The sequence below is a fragment of the Spea bombifrons genome, chromosome 7, assembly GCF_027358695.1.
Source record: "Spea bombifrons isolate aSpeBom1 chromosome 7, aSpeBom1.2.pri, whole genome shotgun sequence".
Lineage (NCBI taxonomy): Eukaryota > Metazoa > Chordata > Amphibia > Anura > Pelobatidae > Spea > Spea bombifrons.
This window is the reverse complement of record NC_071093.1, coordinates 34,349,581-34,367,977: the sequence shown is the minus strand read 5'-3', so window position 1 is coordinate 34,367,977 and position 18,397 is coordinate 34,349,581. Positions and strand designations below refer to the sequence as shown.

General features: G+C 39.6%; 1 protein-coding gene across 1 annotated transcript in view; it reads left to right on the top strand.

Annotated features, from left to right (window-relative positions):
- The window catches only part of UNC80 (unc-80 homolog, NALCN channel complex subunit), a 65,611-nt gene that overhangs the window by 38,580 nt on the left and 8,634 nt on the right, over positions 1 to 18,397 (top strand). Inside the window, exons 28-58 of the mRNA XM_053470747.1 lie at positions 609 to 809; positions 1,289 to 1,396; positions 2,250 to 2,388; positions 3,297 to 3,478; positions 3,583 to 3,714; positions 4,411 to 4,597; positions 4,764 to 4,892; positions 5,430 to 5,573; positions 5,860 to 5,960; positions 6,084 to 6,170; positions 6,306 to 6,489; positions 6,583 to 6,677; positions 6,821 to 6,910; positions 7,232 to 7,333; positions 7,510 to 7,690; positions 7,971 to 8,239; positions 8,558 to 8,692; positions 8,865 to 9,006; positions 9,557 to 9,653; positions 10,709 to 10,879; positions 11,086 to 11,178; positions 11,280 to 11,498; positions 11,668 to 11,868; positions 12,803 to 12,926; positions 13,608 to 13,733; positions 14,238 to 14,361; positions 14,461 to 14,667; positions 14,861 to 15,045; positions 15,491 to 15,656; positions 16,153 to 16,332; positions 16,958 to 17,099. Of these exons, the coding sequence (XP_053326722.1) occupies positions 609 to 809; positions 1,289 to 1,396; positions 2,250 to 2,388; positions 3,297 to 3,478; positions 3,583 to 3,714; positions 4,411 to 4,597; positions 4,764 to 4,892; positions 5,430 to 5,573; positions 5,860 to 5,960; positions 6,084 to 6,170; positions 6,306 to 6,489; positions 6,583 to 6,677; positions 6,821 to 6,910; positions 7,232 to 7,333; positions 7,510 to 7,690; positions 7,971 to 8,239; positions 8,558 to 8,692; positions 8,865 to 9,006; positions 9,557 to 9,653; positions 10,709 to 10,879; positions 11,086 to 11,178; positions 11,280 to 11,498; positions 11,668 to 11,868; positions 12,803 to 12,926; positions 13,608 to 13,733; positions 14,238 to 14,361; positions 14,461 to 14,667; positions 14,861 to 15,045; positions 15,491 to 15,656; positions 16,153 to 16,332; positions 16,958 to 17,099 (4,643 nt within the window). The remainder of the gene's footprint in view (positions 1 to 608; positions 810 to 1,288; positions 1,397 to 2,249; positions 2,389 to 3,296; positions 3,479 to 3,582; positions 3,715 to 4,410; positions 4,598 to 4,763; positions 4,893 to 5,429; positions 5,574 to 5,859; positions 5,961 to 6,083; positions 6,171 to 6,305; positions 6,490 to 6,582; positions 6,678 to 6,820; positions 6,911 to 7,231; positions 7,334 to 7,509; positions 7,691 to 7,970; positions 8,240 to 8,557; positions 8,693 to 8,864; positions 9,007 to 9,556; positions 9,654 to 10,708; positions 10,880 to 11,085; positions 11,179 to 11,279; positions 11,499 to 11,667; positions 11,869 to 12,802; positions 12,927 to 13,607; positions 13,734 to 14,237; positions 14,362 to 14,460; positions 14,668 to 14,860; positions 15,046 to 15,490; positions 15,657 to 16,152; positions 16,333 to 16,957; positions 17,100 to 18,397) is intronic.

Below are 18,397 nucleotides of genomic sequence, written 5' to 3'. Positions count from 1 at the left end.
AGCAACTTCAATTACCATTGTTCATAGTTCATAGTTCGAAGTTCTACTAAGAGAAAAGTCATTATAATTTGTTTGTGCAATCTCTACTTTGTAATGTGTTGTCCTAAAGTTGTTCTTTTTCCCTTATTTTCCCCAGAATAACTTGGGAGAATATATATATATATATATATATATATATAAAACCAGGGGTTATCTTAGCCCTTTTGTCATACCAAATCTTAGAGTATATTACTATTCAACATGGAATAATGTGGATCCATAGGCTCCTCCATTTAGTGTAATGGCAATATCCTTATCTTCAAATCGGGAAATAACTCATCATTTTTGTTTTCAGCATGCCTACAGATGTTGAGTGGAGGTGTAACTGTTACCAAGTTATCTTGAAATCAGAACCTCTCTGGTTAAACATGTTGATGCTTCTATATATAAATCATATACTAACGCAATGGGAGTATGTTTTATTCAAGAAGATAAAACACGTGCATGTCTGTACTTTATCAATGTGTGCTTTACAACTATTGGTACCTGCTTTTCATTCTGTTTATGAAACAATTTTGCATTATGTTTTGTGTGTAGACATGTAACTGAGGGCTGTTCTTTGGTGTTAGGTCATGATCCTTTTATGCAACCAACAAAGTTTCATTTGTACTCATGTGGATTACTGCCACCCTCACTGCTACCTTCATCACAGTCGCTCCTGCGCCAGGTTGGTAAGAGCAATTAAGCTGCTCTATGGAGACACCGTGGATTCGCTCAAAGAAGACAACCTGGGCTGCGGCTCTGGACTTAGGGGCAAAAAGGTGAAAGAGGTGAGTGTTTCATACAAAATAAGAAAGAGGGTTAAGACTCCATGCAGGAATCCTGTTGCATAATTTTAGTAATCTGCAGGGACATTTTTAGATATACAGTATGTGTAAAGAAATTGAGTCCTTCTAGAATTTATAGCAAAAAGTAAGACAAGGAGCAATAATGGGGCAGATGATAAGCGTGCGCCAATTATCACTGAATTTCTATTAGTTTTTATGGAGACTGCATCTCTGAAACACATTATGTCTAGCGGAAAGTAGGTGTTATATTTAGATTTTCCAGCACAACTAATCTACAGTTACAAAAGTTCAAAAGTTTTCAATACATGTTATAGTTAAAAGTAATTTAAAGTATACTCATTAAATTTTAGATTGGAGACTCCCATTCATTATTAATATTGATCATTGTGTAGCTTGTCAATGTGTTCTAGGTTTGAATACTAAGGGTGCATACATGTGATTTTTTAAAATAATTTACATAGTGTTCTGATAAGTCTTGCCTGCGAACTCCTTCTCTGAAAAAGAGAGTGACAGAGGCCAACCTGGAAGGAAAGAAAGACAGTGGAATGCTGAAATATATAAGGCATCAGGTGAGTTATTATTGAAATAAAAATGAGAAACGTATTAGCATCTAGAATGCTATCTGAGACATCATGTAATATGGATCTGACTTGATTTTCTGAAATTTTAAATTACATTTAAAAACTCCCTATTAAATTGCTCAGCTGCTCCGATAACAGGATTGGCCTAATAAAGCCCACAATATATCACCATAAGCAATTAATAGAGAATTAATCAATAAAAAGGCAATAGAGAAAAATGATTTTAGCTAGCTTCAGTATTGAGAATCAGGTTTCTATAAAACAAAATCTGGATTGACCTCAGACATAATTAGCATTATTATATTGAGTAGGAGTTATAGGGTTCAGAGCATTAGATTTGTGTTAGGTTAGAGGTTATAAAGGAATTAAACAAGGTCCCAAGCTGTGCTAAGGCAGGCAGCAAGACTTCCAGGTCAAAGTCTGAAATGCATTCACCGACCATGCATAGTACCTTTTTTACTTAAATGATTAACCCAAGGTGTGATGTGCATATGTTAGTAATTGTGAGATGACACACATGTAGTCAGCACCTTCCGAGAGATAGTTTAGGTTGGAAGTCTTATTAACTCAGATGCAATAATGGTGGGCTCTGTAAAGATGTGAAGTAAATATTCTTGGCATTGCTCTCAGCCTGTGGTATAATGTACACGGTTGCTTATTTCACTAGTTTGATAGGATACAGTTGGTAGTTTTGGAGATATCAGGCCATTGAACCTGCTTTGTTCATTGTGGTAGAATTGAACCATTAATGGTTCACTTGGCTTCCCATTTGTGTTGTAACTCTGTAAGGGACACATATGCTTTATTCTCTAATAATGAAATACCCTTCTGTACAATGTAGGTGATGAGTTTGTCTCCAGCGCCCCTGTCATTGCTTATTAAAGCGGCACCGATCCTAACAGAGGAGATGTACGGAGACATCCAACCAGCTGCTTGGGAGCTTCTACTGAGTGTGGATGAGCACATGGCTGGAGCTGCAGGTATCTGTTTAGTGCAGATAGTTTGTACGGAGCTATCTTCAGTATTATTGAGAGTCTTATAACACTAAATTCCATTTGTACACCCCACACTATTTCATAGTTGTATAGTAGCTTAGGTTTGAAAAGACACAAGTCCATCAAGTGCAACCCTGCAGATGATCCAGAAGAAGGCAAGAAAAAACACATTGAAGAGATTCACAAATGTGCTTCACAAAGAGAAAAATCCTTCCTGACTTCAAAATGAAATAGATAACTATTTCCTCCAGCAAGGATCTTTGTAATGTTATCAGCATTTTATGTTGCAAGTTCTCAAGAAAATCTAAGACATTGTTGGTGGTCTGTAGGCACAATGGGGTAGAACGTGGCTTCTGCTCCATGTTAGCCATTCCACTTTGCCTCAGCTATTAAATGCATGCACAGTTACATTTAATACTCAGGTATGGTTTATACACTTCAACAGCGCTAGGTTCTTGAATCAATATAATCAATATAGCATTGTTAATTCCTGGAGGCATTCACTGTGTGAATCTTGTCACCCATCCTTATAATTGTTAGACCAAGAAATACTGCATCTTCACCAGCAAATAGTGTATTCACTAACGCTGTAACAATGCGAAGGCAGCTTGTGTTTTATGGTTTGTCAGTTCAAACTTATGGTTTGTCAGTTCCAACTAAAAATGTTTAAAACAAAGCTTATATTACAGTTTGGAGGTACCCATGTTGAACGGAAAACAATCCTGGCAATGCAGATGACCAGAGACACAGTAAACATTGTATTGCTGATGTTTCAAATTACTTTCCCAAAACATGAATGATGGTAGAAATAAATGCTTTAGCTAAATGACCCTACCATGTCTTCCTTGTACAAAATTTTATTTTTAAATATAAATACATCTGCGTTCCTGCAGCTGCCATGTTCTTGCTGTGTGCTGTGAAGGTGCCGGATGCTGTCTCCGACATGCTAACATGTGAATTCCAGCACCCGGAAGCAGGGCAGAGACTCAATGCCATCCTGAAGTTCCATACACTCTGGAGGTTCAGGTACCAGGTCTGGCCAAGGATGGAGGAAGGTGCCCAACAGATCTATAAGGTTTATAAAACATTCTGTTTGGCTACTGAATTAACTGTCTGCACACGTACAGTGTACATTTTTATTCAGGTCATGTAATGCTGCAATGTTTTATCCTGTGACAGATCCCTCCTCCGAGCATTAACTTCACCTTGCCTTCTCCTATCCTGGGAATGCCCTCAGTTCCAATGTTTGACCCACCTTGGGTTCCGCAGAGCAGTGGAAGTGTCCAGGACCCAATCAACGAGGACCAGTCAGTGAGTAGTAGAAATAGTTGTAATGTTATCGGGTTCATTTTCTTGTTTTTAAATGAATGCCAAATCATAATCATATATATTATTATTACATTTTATATATTAAGCACCGAAAAATGATGCACCGCTGTACAATTGAATTGGGGCAGTTAACATACAAACATAACAAATATACATTTACACATACAGACATATCAGCAGTTGAGAGCCCTGCCCACAAGCTTGTCATCTAGCCTTATGGTTCTTTTATACAAAGTTCCTGGCAGGAATGGTGGGCTTATGAGGGCCCCACTTGTGAACAATCAAAGGGAGTAGTTTGGGTAATTGAAACAAAAGGAGGGGTGAAAAGTAGTAGTTGCTCTCTTGTAGCGGCAATAAAAAGTGGTTTCAGAATGCAAAATAGAATGTATACATAAAATGAAGGTGATTTGCAGAGGGTGATTTGCTTTATACCACTGAAATGCTAAATCCGATACTTAGGTTACTTTCCCTTAACTACAATGTTCAATCACATTTGTGTAAGTACATCTCCTTTTCACTAATTTAATATTCCTTAATGTTATTAAGAGCCAGGTCAGCGCATACACTCCTTTAGCACAATTTTTCTTATCCTAATCCTTGACTCCACAAAGATGTACAACCAAGGTACTGAGACAGGATCCTTCGCTCCTATCTTTGTCTCCCATTTTTCATATCCAGAAATCATTCTCTGCCCGTGCTGTGTCTCGGTCCCACCAGAGAGCTGAACACATTCTCAAGAACCTTCAGCAGGAAGAGGAGAAGAAGCGATTGGGAAGAGAGGCCAGTTTGATAACAGCCATCCCAGTGACACAGGAGGCCTGCTATGAACCGACCTGTTCACCCAACTCTGAGCAAGAGGAAGAAGGTTCGTCCAGTGTTGCTATTACATTTTTAATCAGTTAGAATGATTATATGTAAACCCTGTCTAATGTAAAGTTCTATTGTGATTCTTAATATAATGGGTTTAAAATTACTGATAGTTTGCCACGTGAAAAAATAGGTTTCACCTCATTCATTTTCTTTGCCAGTAGAAGAAGCCCCAAATTTGAACTCTCGCAGACTCTCAGTGAGCCCATCCTGCACCTCCAGTACCTCACATCGCAACTACTCCTTCCGCAGAGGGTCCGTGTGGTCTATCAGATCTGCTGTGAGTGCTGAAGGTGAGTTTCACTTTACCTTCAATCTGTACATCTTAACCCAACTACAACAAGGGTGAGTTGGATATTCAAAAAACAATTAATGGGATATTCACTGGTGAAGCTTTGGGAAGATGAAATGTTTCAGCTGAGTCTTTCTTGCAAGATGATTTATAGTATTGCAGTGAGACAAACCATTTCATGACAACTTACCTACCAAGGCTGGTCCCTGGCACCTCCATTCCTGCATGCACATGCTTACAAACATAGAAGAGGATCATGTGGCAGCACCCCCTCCTAGCTTGGTGCACTAGGCAGACCCCTAGCTCACCTATGTGGTGGGGTCAGCCCCATCACTTATACCTCAATGTTTATCAAATACATACACAGTTTAAAAAGACTTGCTAACTGGAGAAATGAATTTCTTGCAGTGCCCCATCTGAAGGCATCCCAAGTGATGCTCCTGGATGTTCGTTTCTAGACAGAAGAACCTGTAGAGCATGTTTTTTGTTTCACTATCATTAATGGAGAGCCTTTGTTTCCCTGACCATTATATTACAGATGAGGAACATGCCACAGACCACTCGGCAAATCATCACGTGTCTCAGCCACCCCAACCTGTCTTTCCTGCCTGTATCTGTGCTGCGGTCTTGCCTATTGTTCACCTTATGGAGGATGGTGATGTCCGTGAAGATGGGGTAGCAGGTATTAGCTTGTACAGAGAGCATGGGAAAACCTATCCTAAGAAATCCATGATTAATAAATTGACTGCGCTTTCAGGTTTTCATTCTTTCAGTATCCCAAACATGGGATAGATCTTGATAACTCATGATGACGTTGGTCAAATAATTCAGTAGGCCCCTTGAATGCACAGTACCACATTGTACACATGTGTAGGTTTGCTTACTATTATGGTAGTTTTCAACCAACATTTGACCGCAGTAAACATTTAATAAATATATATTTAGTATTTCTTTACTTATGTGTGTAGTGAGTGCGGTGGCACAGCAGGTTCTATGGAATTGTTTGATTGAGGATCCCTCCACTGTCCTCCGACATTTTCTGGAGAAACTTACCATCAGTAACCGTCAGGTGAGATTCAAAAACATGCTGTCAATAAAGAGGTTATAATTTAACCTCAGTACATAATCCGTGACTTGAATAATGTTGCCTTATAACATTAAAATACTGAGGTCTATGATATTCATGTTGCAGGATGAGTTGATATACATGCTGAGGAAGCTTCTTCTAAATATTGGAGATTTCCCTGCCCAAACCTCACACATTCTGTTCAACTACTTGGTGAGTACACCACGAGCTACATTGCCTAATGGGTTCCAGTTATAGAAAAACCTTAATTGCCCTTAGGCCCAGCTTTTAATTTTTTTGATACATTAATGTCCCTTTATGTGGCCTATGAATGTTTTTTTGCCTTAGGTTGGCCTGATCATGTACTTTGTCCGCACTCCATGTGAATGGGGCATGGATGCCATATCAGCCACTCTGACCTTCCTCTGGGAAGTTGTCGGGTACGTTGAAGGTCTATTTTTCAAGGATCTAAAGCAGACCATGAAGAAGGAACAATGTGAGGTTAAGCTTTTAGTGACTGCATCCATGCCAGGTGAGACTTTAGTTACAATCACTGCTGTCTATATATTTAATTTAAATATAATGTTATATATATATATAAATATTTGTGTTTTTCCTACTATAGGCACAAAGACTCTAGTTGTACATGGACAGAATGAGTGTGATATCCCCACACAGCTCCCAGTACATGAAGACACACAGTTTGAGGCGCTCTTGAAGGTGAGAAAGAGAAACAGTTACAATATTTCAAGGTTGAGATACATTTTTGTTGTATGTCCAGTTGTTGATAGAATAACTATAGATTAGCAGAATGACATAACAATGTAGGTGGGTTGGTAAGATAACTATTTTTATATTTCTAGGAATGCCTGGAGTTTTTCAATATAGCGGATTCTCAATCTGCCAATTACTTCCTGATGGACAAAAGGTGGAATCTGATTCATTATAACAAGGTAAGAAGAAACATAGAATTTGACCTCAGATGAGAACCAGTTGGCCCATCTAGTCTGCCCATTTTTTATGACCATAATTAGTTCTTGATCTCATCTTAGGTTCAGGATAGGTTTTGGCCTATCCCATGCATGTTTAAATTCCCTCTCTGTATTGTTTTGTGGCAAACTGAAAATAAACACTAATCTAGTTACCGTGATTTACAGATGGTTTCTTAGTGACCTTATGGTATAACTTAAAAGAGCTATGAGTTATATGGGCATGTCATGAACTTTTATTAACTGCTGTCCTCTCCCCTGCTTCTCATCTTTCAATCTACTCAGACATATGTTCGTGACATTTATCCTTTTCGGAGGTCAGTTTCCCCACAGCTGAACTTAGTCCATATGCCACCAGAAAAGGGTCAGGAGCTGATTCAGAAACAGGTAGGTAGTCCCAGACCTTTTCCTGGCATGGTTACTATTAGTTATAACGTTATGAGTAACATGATACTTCTTGGGCAGTAGAATAGTCCTTCAAGTGCTATTATTGTATTATGAAGAAAATGCATTCCTCCATTGTAGATTCTGAAGTCCTCTGATGGATGTTTTTGTTTCACCAGGTGTTTACAAGAAAATTGGAAGAGGTTGGGCGAGTCCTCTTTTTGATATCACTGACCCAGAAGATCCCCACTGCCCATAAGCAGTCCCACGTCTCCATGCTGCAAGAAGATCTCTTGCGCCTGCCGTCATTCCCTCGAAGTGCCATTGATGCTGAGTTCTCCCTCTTCAATGACCCTCAAGGTTCTTCTGTTATATTTATATTTAATCTAGTATTAGTCCTGTTATCCAAGTATAGCACCTATATATATACCTAAATGTCACCATAAGAATACTCTCAGTGTACACAATACAATAATATTATCAGTATTAACAATAACATAAGTACATTATTCAGGCTAATAACACATATCTCTCATTTAGGGGGCCTGTGCCCACACATCTCAACCTTTGTTTTGAATAAAGATCTGTCACTGGGACAAGGCAATCATCCAATATTACTTCACCTCTGCATTTCTTCTAGCTGGAAAGGAGCTGTTTGGCCTGGACACCCTGCACAAGAGCCTTTGGATAAAGCTCTTAGAGGAGATGTTCTTGGGGATGCCTAGTGAATACCCCTGGGGTGATGAGATTATGCTTTTCCTGAATGTCTTCAATGGAGCTCTGATTCTTCACCCAGAAGATAGTGCCCTCATCAGGCAGTATGCTGCTACTGTCATTAACACTGCTGTACACTTCAACCACCTTTTCTCACTCAGTGGATACCAGTGGATTCTTCCCACAATGCTACAGGTACCATAGCTACTGGTAGATAGGGTGTGAAAATGATTGCATGCAATCGATATTTAGGGGTATATGATTTGCATAATAATTGAAAGTATCATAGAGCCAGTGCTGGGACATGCAACAAATTGGCTTAAATTTGAGATTTCAGTTTTCTCTACAAATATATAATGCTTGTAGTATTGTCTAATGCTAGCATATTTAGCCACGTTATATGCGTGGGAGATACTAGACTTGCATTCAGATCAGTACAGACTAAACTTAAAGGCATTGGAGAACCACGTGAATCCATTGTATTCAGCTGCCTTTACTCATTAATCTTTCCAGGTATATGCCGATTATGAAAGTAACCCTCAGCTGCGACAAGCCATTGAGTTTGCCTGCCGGCAGTTCTACATCCTTCACCGTAAACCATTTGTACTGCAGCTGTTTGCCAGTGTTGCTCCTCTTCTAGACCTTCCTGTAAGAGTTTATTATTAAATTATTTTTGGCGTTCCCTATGTATAGAACTAACATTCAACATGTAGCACAAGCTACCTACCTGAAGACTTGATTTAGTAGTTTCCATGCAAAATGTTTTCAGAATGTCGATATAATATAGTGTCTGCTTGTAATATGACATTATGTTTCCCAGGACGGCGTGAGCAGCTCCTCATCCAGTAAAGGAGTATCTTCTCAGTGCCTTTTTGACCTGTTACAGTCATTGGAAGGAGATACCCCGGACATTCTAGATATCCTGGAACTAGTGAAAGCAGAACGCCCTCTGAAATCATTAGGTAACACTATTAGAGGTGTTTCAGTGTTCTAGTTTATATATGTTTTATCCACCATGAATATCAGAGATGTTTTGAAATTTAAGGCTGTGTCTGCCCAAAAAAATATAGAATAATTCCTTGACTGTACTAAGGTGAGGTTCGTAAAAACTTCAGTGTATTAAGTATGTTCCTTCCATTTGTTTCTGTTATTGTCTTCTGTCACTTGCCTATTGTTAGTTACTCTGTCTTCTGTCCAACAATAAAATGAAACTGCATCCACTAACATCAAAACAGAAGGTGTATGTTCATAATGACCTCCAGGAACAATATTGTGAACTAGAGCTTTTTCACACGCGTTTTATAGGGCATTGTTGCTCGGTTTGTTGGTTCTATTGAATTTCTTATTTTGCCAAAACAAACTTGAAAATGTGAAATCACTGTTTGCGTCAAGGTCAGATTCTAAGCACATAAAATTGATTTGAAATTGTTGTTAACAGGAAATTGTCCGCACAATCCACCAGTTACAAACTATTTTTGTTATTATTGTTATTATTATTGTATATTATTTTAGATTTTTGCTATGGAAATGAAGATATGGCGTTCTCCATCAGTGAGTGCATCAAGCTGTGTGTGACAGTTGTAGCTTATGCTCCAGAATCATTCAGGAGGTAAGGAGACACCTTGACATTATATGAGACTAAAACAATGAAGAGGCAAAGCAAGGAGATGCTAAAGGACAGACACAAAAGACAGAAATGTGAATAATTAAATATTGAACTACAAGCATAAGTAGAGGAACACACAAAAGAAACAGACGTAGATAAGGAAACTCACAAGAGACACACTTGTGGATAAAAGGAATTGATGGACAGCCATTGAACAATAGTGTTCTAAGAATTGATAAATATCCGGATGTAAATGGTTTACAAGGTCAGAAACCACATTTTTACTAAAGGGCGAGCTTGTCAAACTAACATAATTAATTTTTTTTAAACATAATTAATTTTTTTAACATAATTTATAAATATATATAAATATAATCTACATTTCAGTAAGGCATTTGACATGGTCTCTTGTAGAAGACTTTGGGTTTGTTTGGTTTTGGATGCTAAAATAGTTGAATGGATAAAGCAATGGTTGGGTGACAGGAGACAGAAGGACAAAAGGCCTTTTTTACTAGTGGGGTAACTCAGGGATTGGTAATGGGTCTCAAAGGTAAGCTGCAGTTTAATGTTCATAAATGTAGAGTATTGCACTTGGGTAACTATACCATTAGGGGTACTGTGCTGTCAGCAACATCAGAAGTGAAGGACCTAGGCAAACTTAAAGTTAAGCGGCAAAGTGTTGGAAATAGCAGGGTGCTGGGTCGTATACCGTAGCTAGAGGCATTAGTAGCAGAAAGAGGGAGGTGGTTCTGTCACTTTACAGATCTCTGGTCAGACCTCACCTAAAGTGTTGTGTAGAGTTCTGGAGTCCTGGTTACTTAATGTATTTTTGCCCAACATTTAATGGATTTCAAAACTCTTTTCTAAAATTGATTCTGTAAATGTGCCCAGTAGCCTCAAATGACTTAAACATCTGGGGACTTCTCTATGTCCTAGAGCTACTATCAGTTGAATATAAATCATTTTAAAAAGAAAATCATTGGAAATGTCGATGTGCAATGTATTTGTGAAATTCACAGAAAAGGACTGTTCACTGACTCTGCCGCTATGTTTCTCAGTCTGCAGATGCTTATGGTCCTGGAGGCACTGGTTCCCTGCTACCTGCAGAAGCTGAAGCGTCAGACATCTCAGCTGGAGACGGTGTCAGCCGCACGAGAAGAAATAGCTGCCACCGCTGCTCTGGCTACTTCTCTTCAGGCCTTGTTATACAGTGTGGAGGCTCTGACGAGGTAATATGTGGATTAGTGTAAACCGTGCTGCACTTACATATTAATATCAGGAGTCATATTATTTACCAAATGAGAGTAAATTTGGGTTATCCTCATTTATGATATTTATCCTTAATTTTGGATGAAAAAGGTCTGCGGGGTTGTAAGTAATAATAATTAAGGAGGTAAAATTAGATCATCTGCTAATTACAGTTGTTCTTTTACAGGCCTATGACAGCTCCACAGATGAGTAGGGGTGACCAAGGCCACAAAGGAGCTACAACTGCCAATCACACAATGTCAGCTGGGGTCAACCTCAGGTAGAAACGATTCGACTCATCGGTGATGATGGGAAACATGATCTCTAATGCAATCTGTATTTTAAGTTTAACAACTTGATGTCTATTCTTAATTCTTCCAGAGATAATCTCCATCTTCTTGAAGAAGGTCAAGGCCTGCCCAGGGAAGAGCTTGATGAAAGGATTGCAAGAGAAGAGTTCAGAAGGCCTCGAGAGTCCCTGCTCAACATCTGCACTGAGTTCTACAAACACTGCGGGCCCCGACTGAAGATTCTACAGAACCTGGCAGGAGAGCCAAGAGTCACCTCTCTGGAACTACTGGATGTAAAATCACATATGAGGTATATTGTCAAAAATACTGTTTGTTAATATGTAACATGCTTTTGAAGTTTACTACATGGTTGATGTAATAAATGGTTTACAAATTGATTCCTAAACATTGTAGGTTAGCATAGGATAAAGAGGATTCAGTGTGGAAAAAACATCAAATGTCCCAAAAAATTTTTTTAGGTTGGCTGAAATTGCCCATTCGCTTTTGAAGCTGGCACCTTATGACACGCAGACAATGGAGAGCAGGGGATTGAAACGTTACATCATGGAGATGCTGCCTATCACAGACTGGACAGCTGAAGCAGTGAGACCAGCCCTTATCCTCATCCTAAAGCGGCTGGATCGTATGTTCAATAAAATTCACAAAATGCCAACTTTAAGGTGAGCAGGTGCTGCAGAAACGTGGTTTGCGTTTCTCGTGTTGCAAACCTTGAAGTAAGGGCATGACCAAAAATGACTTTCCTCTGCTGCTGCTCACACGCCGGATCTTGGGTGGCTGAAAGGGCAACAGCAGGGGAAACATACCCATAAACTTAAGGTAAGTAAACCACCGGGATGAAATGTAATTCTGGGCTCATTTTAGGATTTACCATACTGAAAACCAATGTGTATATAGCTCAAATGACTTAAATTTTGTGGCCCATCTCATCTCCACCCATAAAGGGGGTATAATTGGGGTGTTGTCTGCTCTTATGGTGGGGAGTCTGCTATGGTCTTACATTGGCAGTGCTCATGTTTACAAATTTTTCTAATAAATACGTTTGTTTATATTTTTCTATCCGTATAGTTTGATCTCCTAGTGTGCTGTTTAGGGGAGTTCTGTTATTATTTTTTTTATTGCTCATTTTAGGATTTTCCAGCTTTAGAAAAGAAGCACATACATATGCATATAATACCATATAATATGTTCAATGTTAGTATCGCTGAATAACAGATAATTAATTTTGTTTTTCCAGTATGATAATTCTATAAGAAACACGCATTACCAAAGTGTTTGTGAGACTTGACCGAAAAAAAATGATGTACTGTAAACAAAACTAGTTTCTAATCAGTTTGATGGTTTCTGTCTAAAGAAAATCTGTCAGGTTTCATGCCTGCTATAAGATGAAGATACAGGACCAAAAAAAAATCATTCAAGACATAAACATATATGTGAACTGCTCTATGTGTGATCTTCGGGGATAAGTCTCCGAGAGAAGGCTTGTGTTATGAAAGCTTGTTGCTGGATACCCCTAACAATCATAAAGTACTGTCTCTTTTTCAGTTCCAGGCCATCGTTTTTTTCTCTTTAACTCTTCCTCCTGTTGTATTGCAGGCGACAGGTTGAGTGGGAACCTGCCAGCAATTTGATAGAAGGGGTTTGTTTGACACTTCAGAGGCAGCCAATCATATCCTTCCTGCCTCACCTTAGGTCTTTGATCAATGTTTGTGTCAACCTGGTGAGTAACCATGAACCATGGGCCCTGCCTTCTGTTTCAAGGCTGCCGTCTGAGTCCCTCATCTGTGCTGCATGCTTCACAGGACTACACCTGAGGAAAAACCGCAGCGTGTGTCACATCCTATTTGGAAGTGTTTGTGTTTCGCTCTGATTCCATATGCAACAGTCTATTCTTGGTCCCTTTGTGGCTCATAAGTGTGGTCTCTTGGTCTCATTGTGGCTCAAAAGTGCGGTGACATCTACAGTGCTAGTTTTATCACAATTCTTCCATCAGTAAATATAGTTCTATGTGTCGGCTGTTAACAAGATCTTAACTTAATAGTTACCTAGATCATATTCTGTTTTCTTAATCATTTGCGTGCATGTGAGGTGAATAACATATGGGTTTGCCAGAAACCAAAAGGGTTCAAGTCCCTTTTATCATTTTATCATGTCTTGGTATATTTCCTTCTAAGTTTCAGGCTGTAGGGATGGTTTCTTATGAAGTGTGTCTTTTCCTTTCTGCTTGCTTGCTCCCTAATGTTGGTTTTCAGGTTACATCAAGCTGTATAGCTCCGTAGACTGTGATCAGTGTGATCAGGATTCCAGAACTTATTTAGAGAGACAACTGGACTAGCAGGCCAGGAATTCCATGTCCCATATAAATCTGTTAACCCTTGGCTTGATGGTTTTTGCTTTGCAGGTAATGGGTGTGGTGGGGCCCTCAAGTGTTGCAGATGGCTTGCCTCTTCTTCATCTCAGCCCATACCTCTCCCCTCCTTTGCCATTCAGTACAGCAGTTGTTAGGCTGGTGGCTCTTCAGATACAGGTTAGTAAATGGGGTCTTTTATGTAACCATCTGAAACGTGGTTTATGATACTGGAAGACGATAGAGAAGAACGAATAAAAAGTATGTTTTGTCAAAAGTCATACTAATTACTTCTCCTGTCATCGGATCACCACAGTTTTCTTCACTACCATCTTAATGCGGCCAGATGTCCATGTTCTTTTAAAGACGTTTGTCATCTTTGTGGGAGTGGGGCATTCAAAAAGTTTCCTAATAGAGTTGGGTTATCCACTGTGGACACAAGCCCTTTGCCTGGTTTATCAGGATCTAGGGCCAAGCCAGAAGGCATAAGTGCCTCATCCGCCTCTTGGACCTATGTTTCCTGAAGGATACGAGTGACTTGTGTGCAAGCGGTGAAAGCCAAGCCATGCTCTGTGAAATGTGGGATTTCATAGACTTAATATTCAAGGCACCAATATTTTTCACACTAATGCGAAAATATAAAAGTAAACAATATTGTTTGATATATTTTGCTTTTTCTTATAGGCTTTAAAAGAAGACTTCCCACTGAGTCACGTGATCTCGCCATTTACCAATCAGGAAAGGCGAGAGGGAATGCTCCTGAACCTCCTGATTCCTTTTGTGCTGACAGTTGGATCAGGAAGCAAAGGTAGATAGTTAAGATGTAAAATATTAACCACAGCTGTTCAATTATTTTAAAGGTTTTGTGGTGAGCGATGGTATGATCGCTATGTCTATATTCTCTTAGATAGTCCTTGGTTGGAGCAGCCTGAGGTCTTCCTGCTACTGCAGACTGTGATAAACATCCTGCTACCCCCAAGAATCATCAGCACCTCCCGGAGCAAGAACTTTATGTTGGAAAGTTCTCCAGCCCACTGCTCCACCCCAGGGGATGCTGGGAAAGATCTGCGCAGAGAAGGGCTTGCAGAGTCTACCAGTCAGGCTGCTTATCTTGGTGAGGACATTTTAACACAATGTTTAACATTGAACATTAGTGTCCCTACATTAAGGGATTAATCACGTGCATGGTGTTCTGTAGGCTGGTGTTCTGGTAACTTACCACCCTACATTTTCTGTGATTCATACTTTTGGGACTCTTATTTGAGATGCTAATGCAAATCATCCCTTTCTTCAACCAATCTCTGCAGCCCTCAAAGTCATATTGGTCTGCTTTGAGAGGCAGCTGGGAAGCCAGTGGTATAGGCTGAGCTTGCAAGTGAAGGAGATGGCCCTTCGGAAGGTGGGAGGACTAGCCCTGTGGGACTTCCTTGACTTCATTGTGAGAACTCGTATCCCAATATTCGTACTCCTGAGACCTTTCATACAATGCAAGGTAAGCCTATTCCTAAAAGTAAAAGTATCTAAATCATGCGACATCAGACCTCATACTGACATGAACACCAACTGTGGCTGAATTGTCATACACACTCATAGGCAGGTACACTCTGGTGAGCACAGATCGGTGTGGGATAGTATGATAGTATTTGAGCAAACCATAACATTTTCACCTGGGTTTTTTTGGAAAGCTAAGCTAATCAAGAACATTAACACCATGTATTTCCATATAGAAATGTAAAGCTTTAGAAATGTAAAATATTGTAGATAATGTTAGCAGTTAGAAAATATGGAATCATATTTTACGTAATATGAGACACACTTCATTAACAAGAGGATAAATATCAGTTTAACTCAACACTATGTCCTCGATACTGTTAAAAAGCATTAGTAGAGTCAGTCTGTCTTATTAGAATTTAATTTGATTTCATTTCATTTAACAGCTATTGGCGCAACCAGCTGAAACCCAGGATGAACTAAGTGCGCGGCAGCATATTGCAGACCAGTTGGAGCGCCGCTTCATCCCGAGACCCCTGTGCAAGAGCTCACTGATCAATGAGTTCAATAATGAACTGAAGATTCTGAAGGAGGCTGTGCATAGTGGTTCAGGTATACCGAAGATGCTTAATGGGTGGCCAAAAATACAACAGTTTGGTGATAGGACTTTCCTTAACCAGTGGGATTAATGCAATTAATTAGGCCACATCTGAATATATCACATTTTAAGTTTTACAACTCAGGGCAGTGCCCGCAGGAGTCCATACTGTGGCCACTATACTCACTGCTGAGCACCTGGATATGAAATCTTATGCCTGCGCTCTGTGCCTTAAAGGCACACAAATCCTTTGACTGTATCCTTGTAACAGCCCCATTGAGTAGCGGCACACCCAGTAGCTGATCACCCAAGACTGCTGTCCCTCTGGACATCGGCCCATGTCAGAGTACATAACTGTACTCTGTTCACTTTACAATACTACTGTATCCACTGTAGAAATGAACACCATCTCAGTAATGTCAAAACTACATTATTACTCATGCTAATTATTTAACAGTGACAATACCAACGACTAGGGGACTGATGAGCTTTTGCTTGTTATTTCCTTAGCATACCAAGGGAAGACCTCAATCAGCACAGCCGGTACATCCACCTCTGCTTACCGTTTGAGTTTAGCTACAATGTCCCGCTCCAACACAGGCACAGGGACTGTCTGGGAACAGGACAGTGAGCATTCCCAACAAGCTTCACAGGACACACTCAGCCGCACAGATGAGGAGGAAGAAGAAAGTAAGTGGGAAAAAACAGGGAGGTTATTCATTATTTCTTTATGGGACTCTAAGGAAAAGATAAAGCTTCTAGCTGAGGGTGATATTGTTTATTGGGACAACACATAATTTATAGCTGAATAAACCTTTGGGACCTCTTCTAGAAAAACCCATTACATGAGAAATCAGCCAGTAAAGGGGAGGCTACTTACATTGCAGAATGTGTAATCCATCAGAAAACAGGAAAATAAAATTAATGTCTGATATTAATATCGTCTTAAAAACTTGGTTATTCAAGCTTAGTATTGTATTTGGGACTGCAGTAAAACAAGAAACAAGAGTATTTTATAACAAAATGAATATTGTTGGCTGGACTGAGTATATGGATGCACATTGTGTAGTAAACAATATCCCAGAACATATACTGTTTGTGCAGTTAATAGCTAAGTGCTTAAAGAACCTATGTGGAGCCAGAGGCAATCATAAATGCCATCATTATCAAGACATTTCTGCTGGTTGCGTTGTGGTAATTTTTTTGTGGTCTTGCTCTTTGACATAATCTGAGGCTCAGTCTTTGCCTGGTTTAATGCAGTATAGCTTCTACCTATTTTCAGGTAAAATATTAAAGTTCTTCCTTGTGTTTTTAGATGACTCTGTGAGCATGCCCAGTGTGGTAAGTGAGCAAGACGCTTACCTGTTGAGTGCCATTGGGAGGAGACGTTTCTCCAGTCACACTTCCAGCATGTCTGTCCCTCAGGCCGAGGCCGGAGGCATGCTTCCAAGTCAAAGGTAAACTGTGCTGTCCATCCATTGCTTAGTGGGCTGATTACCATCGAAGGGGAACTATGACATAACCATACCATGCTTGTAGCCATTAATTGAATGCACGACTTTCAGAATTACCTTGACAGTTACAGAATCCCTGCTGATCAGTAATATGTTGCTTCCATACTGTTATCTTTGCTTGTTATGCCTTGGCTACTAAAAGGACTGTGATCACTGTGATCCATTGAGATGTACAGGTTCTGTATAATGAACCTGTTAACTTTATGCTCCTAACATACACAGAGCTATAAAGCCTAGGGCACATCCTTATTGAAACATTTTGACTTAGGCACTTCCCATATTCACAAAAAGTAGTTATTCCTGAGCCCAAGATAACAGGAGAACAAACATTGCAGATAGTCATGTCTTGTCTGAGCTATGATATGTTTTATTTACGTATAGAAAGTCCACATGAAGAGCTGCCATGATATTCAAGTAGTTTGGCTTTTATTTGATAAATTGACTAGATTCCCATTTTAATCAAGGACTTATTAAGAAACCAGTGCTATGGTACCACATTGGAAATCATTGTTTTCCTATGTGCAGGATTAAAATGGTTATCCAGTTTGTTTATTGTGTAATTAAAGCAGCAGAACTAGCTACACGTGTTGGTCCATGCAATATCTCAAAGCTTTGTACCTTGGCCATTGTTGATGATGTCATTTTGTCCTGTGGGAAGTGGTCAACTCAGGAGTGATATAAACAACCACAATAAATGTTTCATGGGAAATACCATTGTTTGCCCATGTACGGTATAATCTATTAAGAATTAAATTAGACGTCACTTGTTTTAATGAATAATATAGTCTTTCCCTACAGCAGGGGCAACTGGTAGGCACCCTCTCCAGATGTTTTACGGACCACTAGAAAGGATGATGGGACTTCTTGTTCCATATAAGAGTAACCTAATGCCTAAAGATTTGTTCCTATGGCCCTATGAACCGATTGAACAGCCTGAACAATCCCACTAAGCACTACTGGTGTTGTTTTTTATTAACTGTTTTGTACGCCCGGAATTGGTTACTGTATTTACTCATTGGTAGGACTAAATTTCACATCCCCCAGTACTGCTGCTTTAATTTCTAAAACATAGCACCTAAGCTGTTGCTTCCTCTCCTTCCCTCCTATTTTCCATTCAATAGCATTACTTTGCCATTTTTCTCCACCCTTGGAGCTTGTTCTCTGCCCCGTTGCCTGTAGCATTATATCAATGGTATGGCCCAAACCAAAGACAATTTGCCGTTGTTTTGTATTTTTGTTTT